The sequence below is a fragment of the Ahaetulla prasina genome, chromosome 3 (assembly GCF_028640845.1).
Source record: "Ahaetulla prasina isolate Xishuangbanna chromosome 3, ASM2864084v1, whole genome shotgun sequence".
Classification (NCBI taxonomy): domain Eukaryota; kingdom Metazoa; phylum Chordata; class Lepidosauria; order Squamata; family Colubridae; genus Ahaetulla; species Ahaetulla prasina.
The window spans coordinates 109,495,247-109,510,794 of NC_080541.1; the positions used below are offsets into that span (position 1 = coordinate 109,495,247).

Below are 15,548 nucleotides of genomic sequence, written 5' to 3' on the forward strand. Positions count from 1 at the left end.
AGTTTGACCCTGTTGCTCCGAGGACATGGACAGGTTGTTGGGAGGCTGAATGCCACCACATGTTTACTGGACCCGTGCCCCTCCTGGTTGGTGCTGGCCACGCAGGAGGTGACCCGAGGCTGGCTCCAGGCGATTACGAGCGCTTCTTTGGTGGAGGTGTCTTTCCGGCCGCCTTGAAAGAGGCGGTGGTGAGGCCCTCCTCAAGAAGCCTTCCTGGACCCGCTGTTTTAGGTAATTATCGTCCGGTCTCCAACCCGCCGCGCGAAGGTTGTTGAGAGTATGGTGGCATATCAGTTTCCTTACACCTGGATGAAACTGTCTATCTAGACCCGTTCCAGTCCGGTTTCCGCCCGGTTACAGCACGGAGACGGCTTTGGTCGCGTTGGTGGATGATCTCTGGAGGGCCAGGGATAGGGGTTGTTCCTCTGCCCTGGTCCTATTAGACCTCTCAGCGGCTTTCGATACCATCGACCATGGTATCCTGCTGCGCGGTTGGAGGATTGGGAGTGGGAGGCACCGTTTATCGGTGGTTCTCCTCCTATCTCTCCGACCGGTCGCAGTCGGTGTTGACAGGGGGCAGAGGTCGGCCCCGAGGCCCCTCACTTGTGGGGTGCCGCAGGATCGATCCTCTCGCCTTCTGTTCAACATCTACATGAAGCCGCTGGGTGAGATCATCAGTGGGTTCGTGTGAGGTACCAGCTGTACGCGGATGACACCCAGCTGTATTTTCCACACCGGACCACCCCAACGGTTATCGAAGTGCTGTCCCGGTGCCTGGAGGCCGCACGGGTCTGGATGGGGAGAAACAGGCTCAAGCTCAATCCCTCCAAGACAGAGTGGCTGTGGATGCCGGCATCCCGGTACAGTCAGCTAAATCCGTGGCTGACCATCGGTGGCGAGTCATTGGCCCCGATGGAGAGGGTGCGCAACTTAGGCGTCCTCCTGGATGAACGGCTGTCTCTAGAAGATCATTTGACGGCCGTCTCCAGGAGAGCGTTCTACCAGGTTCGCCTGGTGCGCCAGTTGCGCCCCTTTCTGGACCGGGAGGCCCTTTGCACGGTCACTCACGCCCTTGTGACGTCTCGCCTGGATTACTGCAACGCTCTCTACATGGGGCTTCCCTTGAAGGGCATCCGGAGGCTGCAGTTAGTTCAGAATGCGGCTGCGCGGGTGATAGAGGGAGCCCCTCGTGGCTCCCGCATAACACCCATCCTGCGCAGGCTGCACTGGCTACCTGTGGCCTTCCGGGTGCGCTTCAAGGTTTTGGTGACCACCTTTAAAGCGCTCCATGGCATAGGGCCGGGTTATCTACGGGACCGCCTACTGCGACCAGATACCTCTCACCGACCCGTGCGCTCTCACAGAGAGGGACTCCTCAGGGTGCCGTCAGCTAGGCAGTGTCGGTTGGCGACGCCCAGGGGAAGGGCCTTCTCTGTGGGGGCTCCCACCTCTGGAACGAACTCCCCAGGACTCCGTCAACTTCCTGACCTTCGAACCTTCCGTCGCGAGCTCAAGACACATTTATTCATCTGTGCAGGACTGGCTTAGATTTTTAAATTTAGAGGGGTTTTAAATTGATTTTAATATTTATATTTGATATTTATATTTCTATTTTTAATAATTCGGGCGCTAGAATAAGTTTTTTAAGGATTATTTTAATTTGTATATTGATATTGATGTTTTATATGCCTGTAAACCGCCCTGAGTCCTTTGGGAGATAGGGCGGTATATAAATTCGAATAATAAATAAATAAATAAATAAAAGCTACAAGCTTGCTTTGACTGCACTGACTGGAATATTTTTAAAGATACCTCTGCAGACCTGGATGAACTCACAGATACTGTAACATCATATGTCAGCTTCTGTGAAGATCTAAGTGTACATACCAGGAACTTGCAAATATACAGTAACAACAAACCTTGGTTCACAGCTAAACTTAAGCAGCTATGTCATTCCAAAGAGGAAGCCTACAGAAAAGGTGATAAAATGCTGTACAATCAGGCCAGAAATGTACTAACAAGGGACATCAGGGCAGCAAAAAAAGCTACTCTGAAAAGCTAAAGAATCAGTTCTCAACAAATGAACCAGCAAACATGTGGAAAATTCCTAAAAATATCACCGGCTATGGCAAACCTCCTTCCCAGGCTGAAAGAAATCAACAACTGGCAGATGACCTGAACGTGTTTTACTGCAGGATTGAAAGGAAACTACGGCCACCTATCTCCACAACCCCCATCTCAGACATGCCAACAGCAGCCAAGTCTCTTAAAACTGACCCCATCGCATTGGGTTCACAACCCCTAGTGATCACAGAAAAGGAAGTGCAAGACGTATTTCACAGACAAAAGCCAAGAAAAACTCCAAGCCCAGACAAGATAACTCCTTCTCGCTTAAAAATCTGTGCTGACCAATTGGCCCCCATCTTCACCTGAATCTTCAATAAATCACTAGAGATGTGCTATGTTCCTTCTTGCTTCAAATGCTCTACCATCATCCCAGTGCCGAAGAAGCCCACCATCAAGGAACTGAATGACTACAGACCAGTTGCTTTAACATCTGTAGTCATGAAAACCTTTGAAAGGCTAGTGCTTTCCTACTTGAAAACCATCACGGATCCGCTGTTAGACCCCTTGCAATTTGCATACCGAGCAAATAGATCAACAGATGATGCTGTTAATATGGCTCTGCACTACATCCTACAACATCTTGAGTCTCCAAAGACCTATGCAAGGGTCCTTTTTGTAGACTTTAGTTCAGCATTCAATACCAGACATTCTTCTAACTAAGCTAAACCAGCTACAGGTACCAGAACAGACTTGTAAATGGATCATAAGCTTCCTAACAAACAGGAAGCAGCAGGTGAACCTAAGCAGAATCACATCAGATACCTGTACTAATTGTACAGAGCCCCCTCCCAAGGCTGTGTGCTCTCCCCACTTCTCTTCTCTCTGTATACTAATGACTGCATCTCTAACGATCCATCTGTTAAACTACTGAAGTTCGCAGATGACACAATAGTGATCGGTCTCATTCGAGAAAATGATGAATCTGCATACAGACAGGAGGTTGAACAACTAACCTCGTGGTGCGACCGGAACAATCTGGAATTGAACACACTCAAAACCATAGAAATGGTGGTAGACTTTAGGAGAAACCCTTCCATACTTCTATCTCTCACAATACTAGACAACACAGTATCGACAGTAGAGACCTTCAAATTTCTAGGTTCTACCATATCGCAAGATCTAAAATAGACAGCCAACATCAAATACGTCATCAAAAAAGCACAACGAAGAATTTCTTTCTGCGCCAACTCAGAAAGCTCAAACTGCCCAAGGAGCTGCTAATACAGTTCTATAGAGGAATTATTGAGTCTGTCATCTGCACCTCTATAACTGTCTGGTTTGATTCTGCAACCCAACAAGACAGACACAGACTTCAAAGGATAATTAGAACTGCAGAAAAAACAATTGCTACCAACCTGCCTTCCATTGAGGACCTGTATACTGCACGAATCAAAAAAGAGGGCTGTAAAAATATTTACAGATCCCTCACATCCTGGACATAAACTGTTTCAACTCCTACCCTCAAAACAACACTATAGAGCACTGCACACCAGAACAACTAGACACAAGAACAGTTTTTTTCCAAACGCCATCACTCTGCCATACAAATAATTCCCTCAACACTGTCAAACTATTTACTAAGTCTGCACTACTATTAATCTTCTCATTGTTCCCACCACCCATCTCCTTCCACTTATGACTGTATGACTGTAACTTTGTTGCTTTATATTGCTTTATATTGATATTGTACCCTATGACTATCATTAAGTGTTGTACCTTATGATTCTTGATGAACCTATTTTTTCTTTTATGTACACTGAGAGCATATGCACCAAGACAAATTCCTTCTGTGTCCAATCACACTTGGCCAGTAAATTCTATTCTATTCTATTCTATTCTATCCTATTCTATCCTATTCTATTCTATTCTATTCTATTCTATTTATTCTATTCTATTCTGAGAATCCTCAAGGGGAAAACTTGGGAAATTTTAAAAGTGAGATTATAAAAGCCCAGTCTAGCACAATACCAATGAAGGAGAAAAACAGCTCTCGGGCTTCCAGTGACGTCACCGCTCCTATTGGGCGCTCGAACAGGGCGCTCCACGTTAGAAGATCGTAAAAGCCAGCAAAACAGCAGAAATCAGCTGTTTGCAGGCCTCAGCATACCCCTGGGTGAAAAGGGTTTTGCAGAGCTGCGGGGGAGTGGTAGATCTCCCCAGGGGCTTTGCTCTGTGGAACGAAATTCCTGGGTTTGAGGTCCCACCGAGCCCCGCTGTCCTCCGACTTCAAACACGCTCCTGCTTTGTCAGGAAAAGGGAGTAGGGACCACTTCTGCTCAAAAGGACTTGTCAAATGGACTGACTTCTTAAGCAGACGGGGAAAAACACAAGCATTCGATCTTTGAAGTAGAAACAGCACGCAAGTATCCTGACTTTTCCCCTTTTGAAATTGGAAACCCTTCTTTGTCTCTGCTTAATTGACTCTTTAAAATGGCATCTGAAAGCGAAAGTGTGAAGTTCTCAGTCTAACAAAGTAGTGCTATTTGTGGATTGTTACAAACGGACTATAAGATTTTTGTTAAAATAATAGCGAATAGATTAATGTTAGTTTTACAACAAAGAATTCATACTGATCAATCTGGATTTATAAAAGGGAGGCAGATGAGGAATAATGTTAGACAGATTATTAATATATTGGAATATTTGGAAAAGAAGAATACTTTAGCAGCACTTATTTTTTTGGATGCAGAGAAGGCCTTTGATCGATTGCACTGGGATTTTTTATTTAAATTAATAGAGAAAATGCAATTTGGAGACTGCTTTGTTAGAATAATTAAAGCGATTTATGGAGAGCAAACAGCTCAGATTATAATAAATGGTAGTTTGACAGAAGTTATTAAGATTGCGAAAGGAACGAGACAGGGATGTCCTTTATCACCACTACTGTTTGTTTTAACTCTGGAACCATTATTGGATAAAATACGAGAGTTAAAGAAGATAGAGGGAATTAAAATTAGACAATATGAGTATAAAGTTAGAGCTTTTGCAGACGACTTAGTGGTTACTTTAACAAATCCTATAAATTCAAGTATATCTCTGTCGGAAACAATTGATAAATATGGAAAGGTATCAGAATTTAAAATAAATCAGAATAAAACAAAAGTGATAATTAAAAATATGTCTAAACAAAAGAAACAAAAATTAGAGGAAATAACAGGATTTGAGGTGGAAAAAAGATTAAATACTTAGGGGTTTATATTAGTTCATCGAACAGGAAACTATAAGAATAATTATGAGTTGCTATGGCAAAAAGTTCAGAAAGACATGAATGCTTGGAAAAAACTGCAGCTATTGTTATTGGGGAGGATAGCAGCTATTAAAATGAATGTGTTACCTAGATTTTTGTTTCTGTTCCAGATGATACCAATAATCAAGAAAGATAAAAATTTGGAGGAATGGCAGATTGGGATTAATAAATTTATATGGCAAGGTAAAAAGGCGAGGGTTAAAATGAAAATAATTCAGGACTCATGGGAAAGAGGAGGCCTAAAAATGCCTAATTTTAAACTATATTATAAAGCAGTAGCCCTTTCAGTAATAAGTGACTGGTTTAATTTAATGGAGGAAAGAATTTTGGATATAGAAGGTTATGACTTATTATATGGATGGCATGCGTATTTATTTTATGAAAAAAAAGTGGATAGGGCTTTTTAGATTATTTTTATTTTTTATTTTTTAAGAATCATGTGTTGAGAAGTGCTCTTTTGGAAAAAATATTCCTACAAATATTCCTACAAACTAGACTATAAGATTCCTATATGGGCAAGCCCCAGACATGCAATAGAGAATATAAATATAGAACAGAAACAGGAAATGATTACTTATAAAGAACTTTTGTATGCTGAAAGAGGTAACTTGCAATTAAAATCTTTACAGGTATTAAATGAAGAAGGGAGGAAATATACTTGGTTTCAATATGGGCAACTAAGCGCTAGATGGAAAGAAGATCAAAAAACTGGTATAATGCAAAGGGAGGAAAATTTAATAAAGCAAATTAGAAATCAGACCCACGAGCATATAAAGAGATTGTACAATGTGTTGCTTAAAATAGATTCGGGAAAAGATTTGGTAAAGGACTGAATGATAAAATGGGCACAGAATATTCAGGAACCAATAATGTTGGCAACATGGGAGAAAATCTGGGTTAGAAATGTTAAGTTTACACAAGCACAGAATCTAAGGGAAAATTTTTATAAGATGTTTTATAGATGTCATTTAGATCCCCAAAAATGATCATGTATGTATCCTGATATCCAACCGAAATGTTGGAGATGTAAGTGTGATGATGCTACATATTTTCATATTTGGTGGACTTGCAAGAAAATTAAGGCCTTTTGGATAAGAATTTGGTGGATTATTCAAAATGTCTTGAAGAAGAAGATAAAGTTCCTGCCGCAATTTTTCCTTTTGGGAATTATAACGGATTGTACAGTGACTGAGACTAAATTGATCTTGAACTTAATAACAGCAGCAAGGCTGCTGATTGGACAATATTGGAAGAAAAAAGAATTACCTACAATAGAAGAATGGATATTGAAAGTTACTAACTTGGCTGAGATGGCAAAAATCTCAGCCTTTTTGAAAGACAATACGCAGGAAAGATATTTAATTGAATGGAAAAAATGGATTGATTATTTACAAAATAGATATCAGATTAAGAGATATCAGATTGCCTTTGAATAATTAGGATGTATTATTTTAGAATGTAATGGGGGAGGTTAGGAAATGAAAAGACTCGGATGAGGCTAATTGGATTAGAAGGGAAAAACTTACTCTATGTTTGGTTTATGTATAACAATACCTTGTGATTGACCCGGGAAGCCGGGGGGGGGGCAGGGTGAAGGGAGGGGTGAAGGGGGTTTTGAGGGGGGGAGGGGGGGAAAAGGGGGAAAAATGTTTTTGTTTTTTAAAACTTTTTCAATTAAAAAAAAAACAGCTCTCAAAAGAAACCAGCATGGCTGAACAAAGAACTCTCTGACAAATTGAAAGACAAAAAGGACAAGTATAAAAAGTGGAAAGAGGGGCAAATAACTAAAGGCAGAATATCAGCAAATAGCCCGAGCCTGTAAAGATGAAGTGAGGAAAGTTAAGGCTCACAATGAACAAAGGCTTCCAACAAAAGCCTCTGGTGGCTCAGACTGCTAAGACAGTCTGTTATTAACACAGCTGCTTGCAATTACTGCAGGTTCAAGTCCCACCAGGCCCAAGGTTGACTCAGCCTTCCATCCTTTATAAGGTAGGTAAAATGAGGACCCAGATTGTTGGGGGCAATAAGTTGACTTTGTATATAATATACAAATGGATGAAGACTATTGCTAACATAGTGTAAGCCGCCCTGAGTCTTCGGAGAAGGGCGGGATATAAATGCAAATTAAAAAAAAAGTAAAAAATAACCAAAAAAAGCTTCTTCCAACATGTTAAAAACAAGAAAAAAGTCAAGGAAACAATTGATCCATTGTTGGGAGAAAGTGGCAAGAAGGTGACAAGCAACAGGGAGAAAGCAGATCTACTTAACTCATTTTTTGCATCTGTCTTTACACAAAGGGAAAAAACAGTCCAATCTATCAAAAACAATACTACAAAAAACAGATTAGGAACATAAGTTAAAATAGGGAAGAAAATGGTAAGTGAACCCTAGAACCCTACCCTAGACGAGTTCAAATCACCAGGACCAGATGGATTATACCCCAAGGTTCTGAAGGAACTGGCAGATGAGATCTCAGAACCACTGAACTATATCTTTCAAAGATATAAAAATAAAGAACAAGATAAAGATAAAGATAAAGATAAAAAACACCGGGGAACTGCCAGAGGACTGGAAAAGAGCTGATGTAGTTCCCATCTTCAAAAAAGGAAAAAAAATAGATCCAGGAAACTACAGATCTATCAGCCTGACCTCAATACCAGGGAAGATTCTGGAAAAGATAATCAAGCAAAATTAGGGAAGTGACTAGAGGCTAGAAATATTAGATGATGGAAAAAGGCGAAAACCTTATATATGCATGTATATGAAAGAAAATGAATAGTCAGAAGGATAGATAGGATAGAAGATAAAAAGAAATAAGAGAGAATGGGACAAAAAAAAGTTTAATTAAACGAAATGAAAGAGGGAACAAGGATGTAAACATGAGAGGAATAAGGAAACAAAGCTGATGTAAAGAAGAAACATAGCTTCTATGTTAATGTATGTTATGTCAATGTATGTTATGTAATTGTTGTTCTTTTTTGTTAAAATATATATATTTTAAAATATAGGAAAAGATAATCAAGCAAGATGATTCAAGCAATGAATCACCGAACACCTAAAAGGAAACAAAGTAATAACCAAAAGCCAACATGCATTTGTCAAAAACAGATCATGCCAGACTAATCTTATTGCATTCTTTGAGAAAGTGATAAAATTAGTGGGCCAGAAAAATACTGTTGATATATAATTTACTTGGACTTCAGTAAGGAATTTGATAAAGTAGACCATAACCAACTACTAGATAAAGTAGAAAAATGTGGGTTAGATAGCATCACCACCAGATGGATTCGTAACTGGCTGACCAACCGCACTCAACGTGTAGTCCTCAATGGAACTGCATCTACATGGAGGAAAGTATGCAGTGGAGTACCCCAAGGCTCTGTTTTAGGCCCAGTACTCTTCAACATCTTCATCAATGACTTGGACGAGGAGATAGATGGGGAACTCATCAAATTTGCAGATGACTCCAAGCTGGCAGGAATAGCCAACACTCTAGAAGATAGGTTTACGATACAGAAGGATCTTGACGGACTTGAACATTGGGTGCTATCTAACAAAATAAAATTCAATAGTGAAAAAAGTCAGGTTCTACATTTAGGCACAAAAAACAATATGTACTCAATAGTAGTAACTGTGAGAGAGATCTTGGAGTCCTAGTGGACAACCATTTAAATATAAGCCAGCAGTGTGCAGCAGCTGCCAAAAAAGCCAACACAGTCCTAGGCTGCATAAACAGAGGGATAGAATCAAGATCAAATGAAGAGTTAATACCACTTTATAATGCCTTAGTAAGACCACACTTGGAATGCTGCATCCAGTTTTGGTCGCCATGATGTAAAAAAGATGTGGAGACTAGAAAGAGGGCCGAGAAGACCAACAAAGATGATTAGGGGACTGGAGGCTAAAATATATGAAGAACTGGGTATGTCTAGTTTAATAAAAAGAAGGACTAAGGGAGACATGATAGCAGTGTTCCAATATCTCAGGGGTTGCCACAAAGAAGAGGGAGTCGGGCTGTTCTCCAAAGCACCTGAGGGTAGAACAAGAAGCAATGGTTAGAAACTAATCACGGAGAGAAGCAACTTAGAACTAAGGAGAAATTTCCTGAGAGTTAGAACAATTAATCAGTGGAACAACTTGCCTCCAGAGGTTATGAATGCTCCAATACTGGAGGTTTTAAAGATGATTTTGGACAACCATTTGTCTGAAGTGGTGTAGTGTTTCATGCCTAAGCAGGAGGTTGGACTAGAAGACCTTCAAGGTCCCTTCTAACTCTTCTATTCTATTCTATTCTGTTCTGTTCTGTTCTGTTCTGTTCTATTCTATTCTATTCTATTCCAAGACTGAACATCGACGTCTTCTAATCAGCGAACTAAAATGGACAGGAATGGGTGAATTTAATTCAGATGAACATCAGGTATACTACTATGGGCAAGAATCCCTCAGAAGAAATGCAGTAGCCTTCATAGTCTAAAATAAATAAATAAATAAAATTAAAAAAAAATTGCTACCAACCTGCCTTCTATTGAGGACCTGTATACTGCACGAATCAAGAAGAGGGCCGTGAAAATATTTACAGACCTCTCGCATCCTGGACAAAAACTGTTTCAACTCCTACCCTCAAAACGATGCTATAGAGCACTGCACACCAGAACAACTAGACACAAGAACATTTTTTCCCCGAAGACCATCACTCTGCTAAATAAATAATTCCCTCAACACTGTCAAACTATTTACTGAATCTGCACTACTATTAATCTTCTCATAGTTCCCATCACCAATCTCTTTCCATTTATGACTGTATGACTATAACTTGTTGCTGGCAATCCTTATGATTTATATTGATATATTGACCATCAATTGTGTTGTAAATGTTGTACCTTGATGAACATATCTTTTCTTTTATGTACACTGAGAGCATATGCACCAAGACAAATTCCTTGTGTGTCCAATCACACTTGGCCAATAAAAATTCTATTCTATTCTATTCTATTCTATTCTATTCTATTCTATTCTATTCTATTCTATTCTATTCTATTCTATTCTATTCTAGTCAATAGAAAAATAGGAAAAGCGGTACTGGGATACAATCCCCAAAATAACAGAATGATCTCAGTTCAAATCCAAGGCAAACCATTCAATATCAATCATTCAAGTCTATGACTCAACCACTGGTGCTGAAGAGGATGAAGTTGACCGGTTTTATGAAGACCTACAAAACCTTATAGAATTAACACCAAAAAATGATGTCCTTATCATCGTGGGGAATTGGAATGCTAAAGTAGGAAACCAAAAGATAACCAGAATAACAGGCAAGTTTGGGCTTGGAGTACAAAATGAAGCAGGGCACAGGCTGGTATAATTTTGTCAAGAGAATACTATGGTCATAGCAAACACTCTTTTCCAACAACCCAAGAGATGACTCTACACATGGACATCACCAGACGGTCCACACAGAAATCAGACTGACTATGTGCTCTGCAGCCAAAGATGGAGAAGCTCTATACAGTCAGTAAACACAAGACCAGGAACTGACTATAGCTCAGATCATGAGCTTCTTGTTGCAAAATTTAGGCTTAAACTGAAGAAAGTAGGGGAAAGCCCGAGGCCATTCAGGTATGAACTAAATCATATCCCTGATGAATATACAGTAGAGGTGACAAATAGATTTAAGGAATTAGATCTGATAGACAGAGTACCTGAAGAATTATGGATGGAGGTTCGCAACATTGTACAAGAGGTAGGAACTAAAACCATCCCTAAGAAAAAGAAATGCAAGAAAGCAAAATGGCTGTCTGAGGAAGCTTTGCAAATAGCTGAGGAAGGAAGGGAAGTGAAAGGCAAGGGAGAAAGAGAAAGATACACCCAATTAAATGCAGAATTTCATAGAATAGCTAGAAGAGATAAGAATGCCTTCTTAAATGAACAGTGAAAAGAAATAGAAGAAAACAATAGAATAGGGAGGACCAGAGACCTCTTCATGAAAATCGGGGATATGAAGGGAACGTTTCATGCAAAGATAGGCATGATAAAGGACCAAAATGGCAGGGACCTAACAGAGGCAGAAGAGATTAAGAAGAGGTAGAAAAAATACAAAGAAGAACTATACAAGGAGCTTAATGTCCCTGATAACAATGATGGGGTGGCCACTGACCTCAAGCCAGACATCCTGGAATGCGAAATCAAATGGGCCTTAGGAAGTCTGAACAACAACAAAGCTAGTGGAGGTGACAGTATTCCAGCTGAGCTATTCAAAATCTTAAAAGACAATGCAGTAAAAGTGCTACACTCAATATGCCAGCAAATTTGGAAAACTCAACAGTGGCCACAGGATTGGAAAAGGTCAATCATAAACACTGTGATTTGGACCATCATGGATCTGTTCTTCAAGCAGGCCCACTTTGTGGCATGCCCCAAGCTCCACCCAAAGATTGGCCCAGACGTTTGCACAACACATCTACTCACTGCATGGAATGCCCAAACACATCACTTTGGACCGGGTAGAGTTTATGGCAGAGTTCTGGTGTGAATTCGTAAAGCTGATAGGGTCTTCCCAGGATCTTAGCTCTGGGTTCCATACGAGTACAAATGGAGCCTCAGAATGAACTAGATCAATGCCTACATTGTTATATTAACTATCAATAGTTCAAGTGGACTGAGCTCTTGCCATTTGCATAGGTAGCATACAATAATTAAATGCATAGCAGCACAGGCTTCACCCCATTTAAGGTAACCATGGGGATTGAGTTCATGCCTATGCCAGAGTATCCCAAGGAGCCTCCCTCCTAGTAACTCTCAAGGAGTTACTCCCTAAATAGAGCATGCGAAGATGTAAAGAAAGCCTTAGTGAAAGCAAGAAAAGGGCAACAAGCAGACAAAAGGAGAGTTCCCCAAAAGGAGTTCAAGGTGGGGGAAAGAGTGTACTTATCCACAAAATACCTAAAGTTAAGGCAACCTTGTAGGATGTTGGGCCCCATGTATATTGGTCCATTTCCTATTGTGAAAATAATCAATCCAGTCACAGTAGCGCTATGGTTACCCAAGATAATAGGAAAAGTGCATCTGGTATTCCATTGTAGCTTGCTAAAACCAGCACAAGGGTCTAAGCTAAGATCAGTGAGGAAAGAAACCCTGGGGTGAGAAAAACATTATGAGATAAAAAGTATCCTAGACTCTACTTATTACAAGTGGAAATTGCAATATCTAGTGCAATGGAAAGGATATCCAAGGATAGAAGCAGAATGAATTAAAGCCAACATGTTAAGGCAGACTGGCTAATGAACAGGTTTCATTTGAAATAGCTTCAGAAACCAGGGGAAGATGTAAAGAGGAATGATACATTAGAATATTCATGACTGGGAAGACATGGTAACAAGGTCAGCCAATGAATAGGCATAGCAACTAAGTCAGCCAACTGGGAACTGAGGCAGGAGCCAGGTCGTGTCTTAGTCTGCAGCTTCTGATTCTGTGCAGAGAAGAGAAACTGAAACCAGTCTGTGTGAACTTGTCTGCTGATCTGAGTTGAAATTAAACTATGAATCTGCTGTTGGTATGATAAACTTACTTCATGTATTATTGTGTATATAAAGAAGTTAATGAATCTTGCTGCATCAGTTTATCTGTGTGTGCTTCTGGATTTGTATTTTGCAACAAACTCTGACATGGTATGAACCCATGATGGTAACATGTGTTTGATATTTGGTAAGTATCCCTTCTTTCCAGGGGGCCAGCATGTCAAGACTGAATTTGCTTATGCTTCCTATGAATATTATTGCTTCTCAATTTGCCAAAGAACTGGGGGGAGGGAAGGGGAAGATGGAATGCACAGGCTCCAGACTTCAGACGGGATAGCCAAACACCCACCAAGGACACTTCTGTAGGTGTCAGCCAAGACATAAACTGTTCTCAAAACAAAAGGACAATCCATAAGTGGACAATGTGATGTGTCCAGTGGGAGGAGGAGAGAAATCTATTTTTAACTATGCAGGATTGCATGGGAAAAGTTAGAGCAATTTTTGCTTTCTTCATCATTGCTGAAATGATGTACTCAGTAAAGTTTACACCTCGCAATATTTATGAAGCAGCTATAAACATGTTGCAGAAATCATTAAGAAATACGTACCCATAGATTTAGATACTGGTAAGCTGCCGATATAGAAAGCTTTGTATTTCTGAACAGACTCTCTCACAACATCCAATATATTAGCTGCAGGAACAAAAGAGAACAGATTTGTTCCAATCTGTTGTTCAGAAAATAAATCTTAAGGCATTGGAAATAAAGAGATACTGAAACATGTCATTTAATGAGTAATCAAGTATTTCTTCATGATCCTAGAGTAAGTCTCACTGAGTTCATTCATTGGTCCTTAAGAGTGCCATCAACACGCTATAAAAGTTAAGGAGCCCACTGACCACTCTAAATGGGAGACTCCTGTCATCACTCCCATTAAGCCGGATGGTTCAGTATCCATCTGCGGTGATTTCAAATGCACATTGAACCGTGCTTTGCAGGCACACCCTTATCCAGTTCCTGTAGTCCAACACCTTCTCCACTCTTTGGGCCAGGAGTCTATCTTTGCTAAGTTAGATATGGCACAAGCATATCAGCAGCTTCCTGTGGATGATGCCACGGTGGCTGCCCAAACCATTGTCACTCACAGGGACGCTTTTAAATGCCACCGCCTGCAGTTTGGGATCAGTGTGGCCCCCAGGTTGTTTCATAGCCTTATGGAGCGGCTCTTGCAGGGCATACCTGGAGTCGTTCCATATTTTGATGATGTGTTGGTCTCTGCCACCAGCCAGGCTGCCCTCATTAGCTGCCTGCGACAGGTTCTTACCCGTTTCCAACAGACGGGCCTTAAGCTTAAAAAGTCTAAGTGTAAATTCGGGGTGCCTAGGGTTGAGTTCCTGGGGTTCCTAATTGATGCTGATGGGTTGCAACCAACCCCGTTGAAAGTGGAGGCGATAAAAAATGCCCCTACTCCTACCTGCAAAGCGGACTTGCAGTCGTTCTTGGGGCTCCTTAACTTTTATAGCGTGTTCCTGTCCCATAAGGCTTCTGTGGCGGAGCCTTTTCATAGGTTACTTGATGGTAGGACTCTTGGTCGTGGGGCAAGGCCCAGGTCTCTGCTTTCGCTGCTGTCAAGGCTCTCCTCACCTCGGATGCCGTGTTGGTCCAATATAGCGACAGTGTCCCCCTTACTTTAGCTTATGATGCCTCTTCATATGGTATAGGGGCTGTTCTGAGCCACCTACTACCAAATGGATCTGAGGCTCCAATTGCCTATTTTTCTCGGACTCTGTCGTCGGCAGAGTGGAATTATAGTCAACTAGACAAGGAGGCTCTGGCCATTGTAGCTGCCATTAAACGGTTTCATGACTACATTTATGGCCGTTTTTTCCAATTGATCACTGATCATAAGCCTCTCTTGGGGTTGTTAGCCAGTGACAAACAGACCCCTCAGATCATGTCCCCTCGCCTATCTAAGTGGTCTATTTTCTTGGCAGCGTACAATTATCAGTTGAAAGCCCAGGGAAAGAGCTTTCCAATGCAGATGGGCTTAGCCATTGTCCGCTCCCTTTGGGTGTCGAGGACCCGGCCCCTGCCTCATCCGTTTTTTTGGTGGATGAGCTTCCTGCCTTGATGACTGCAGCTGATATTGCATATCTATCTATTTATTTATTTATTTATATCATTCCAAGCGTGACCCTACTCTTGCACAGGTTCTGGATTGGATACGACGGGGTTGGCCACGGGACTGCCTGCCAGGGGAGTTTCAACCCTACAAGACTAGACAGCATGAGCTGTCCATCTTGAGGGGCTGCTTACTGTGGGGCAGTTGGGTAGTGGTCCCTCATCCCTTACGCACCTCTGTATTACAATACCTACATGAAGGACATCCGGGCATTGCCAGGATGAAAGCTTTAGGCCGCAGTTACGTTTGGTGGCCTAGAGTGGATCAGACCATCTCAAAATGGGTAGAGAATTGCCAGAGTTGCCAACTGTCCCGGGCAATGCCACCTGCGGCCACGCCTACAAAGTGGGAGGTCCCCGGGAGTCGTTGGTCCCAGGTTCATATTGACCTGGCTGGCCCGGTCCATGGGCACAACTTCCTGATAGTGGTTGATGCATACTCTAACTGGGTGGAGGTAGTTCTCATGGCATCAACCACTT

At 41.5% G+C, this 15,548-nt stretch overlaps 1 protein-coding gene across 1 annotated transcript in view; it reads right to left on the reverse strand.

Annotated features, from left to right (window-relative positions):
- The window catches only part of APBB3 (amyloid beta precursor protein binding family B member 3), an 88,523-nt gene that overhangs the window by 16,566 nt on the left and 56,409 nt on the right, over window positions 1-15,548 (reverse strand). Inside the window, exon 9 of the mRNA XM_058178154.1 lies at window positions 13,497-13,580. Coding sequence (XP_058034137.1) covers window positions 13,497-13,580 — 84 coding nt within the window. The remainder of the gene's footprint in view (window positions 1-13,496; window positions 13,581-15,548) is intronic.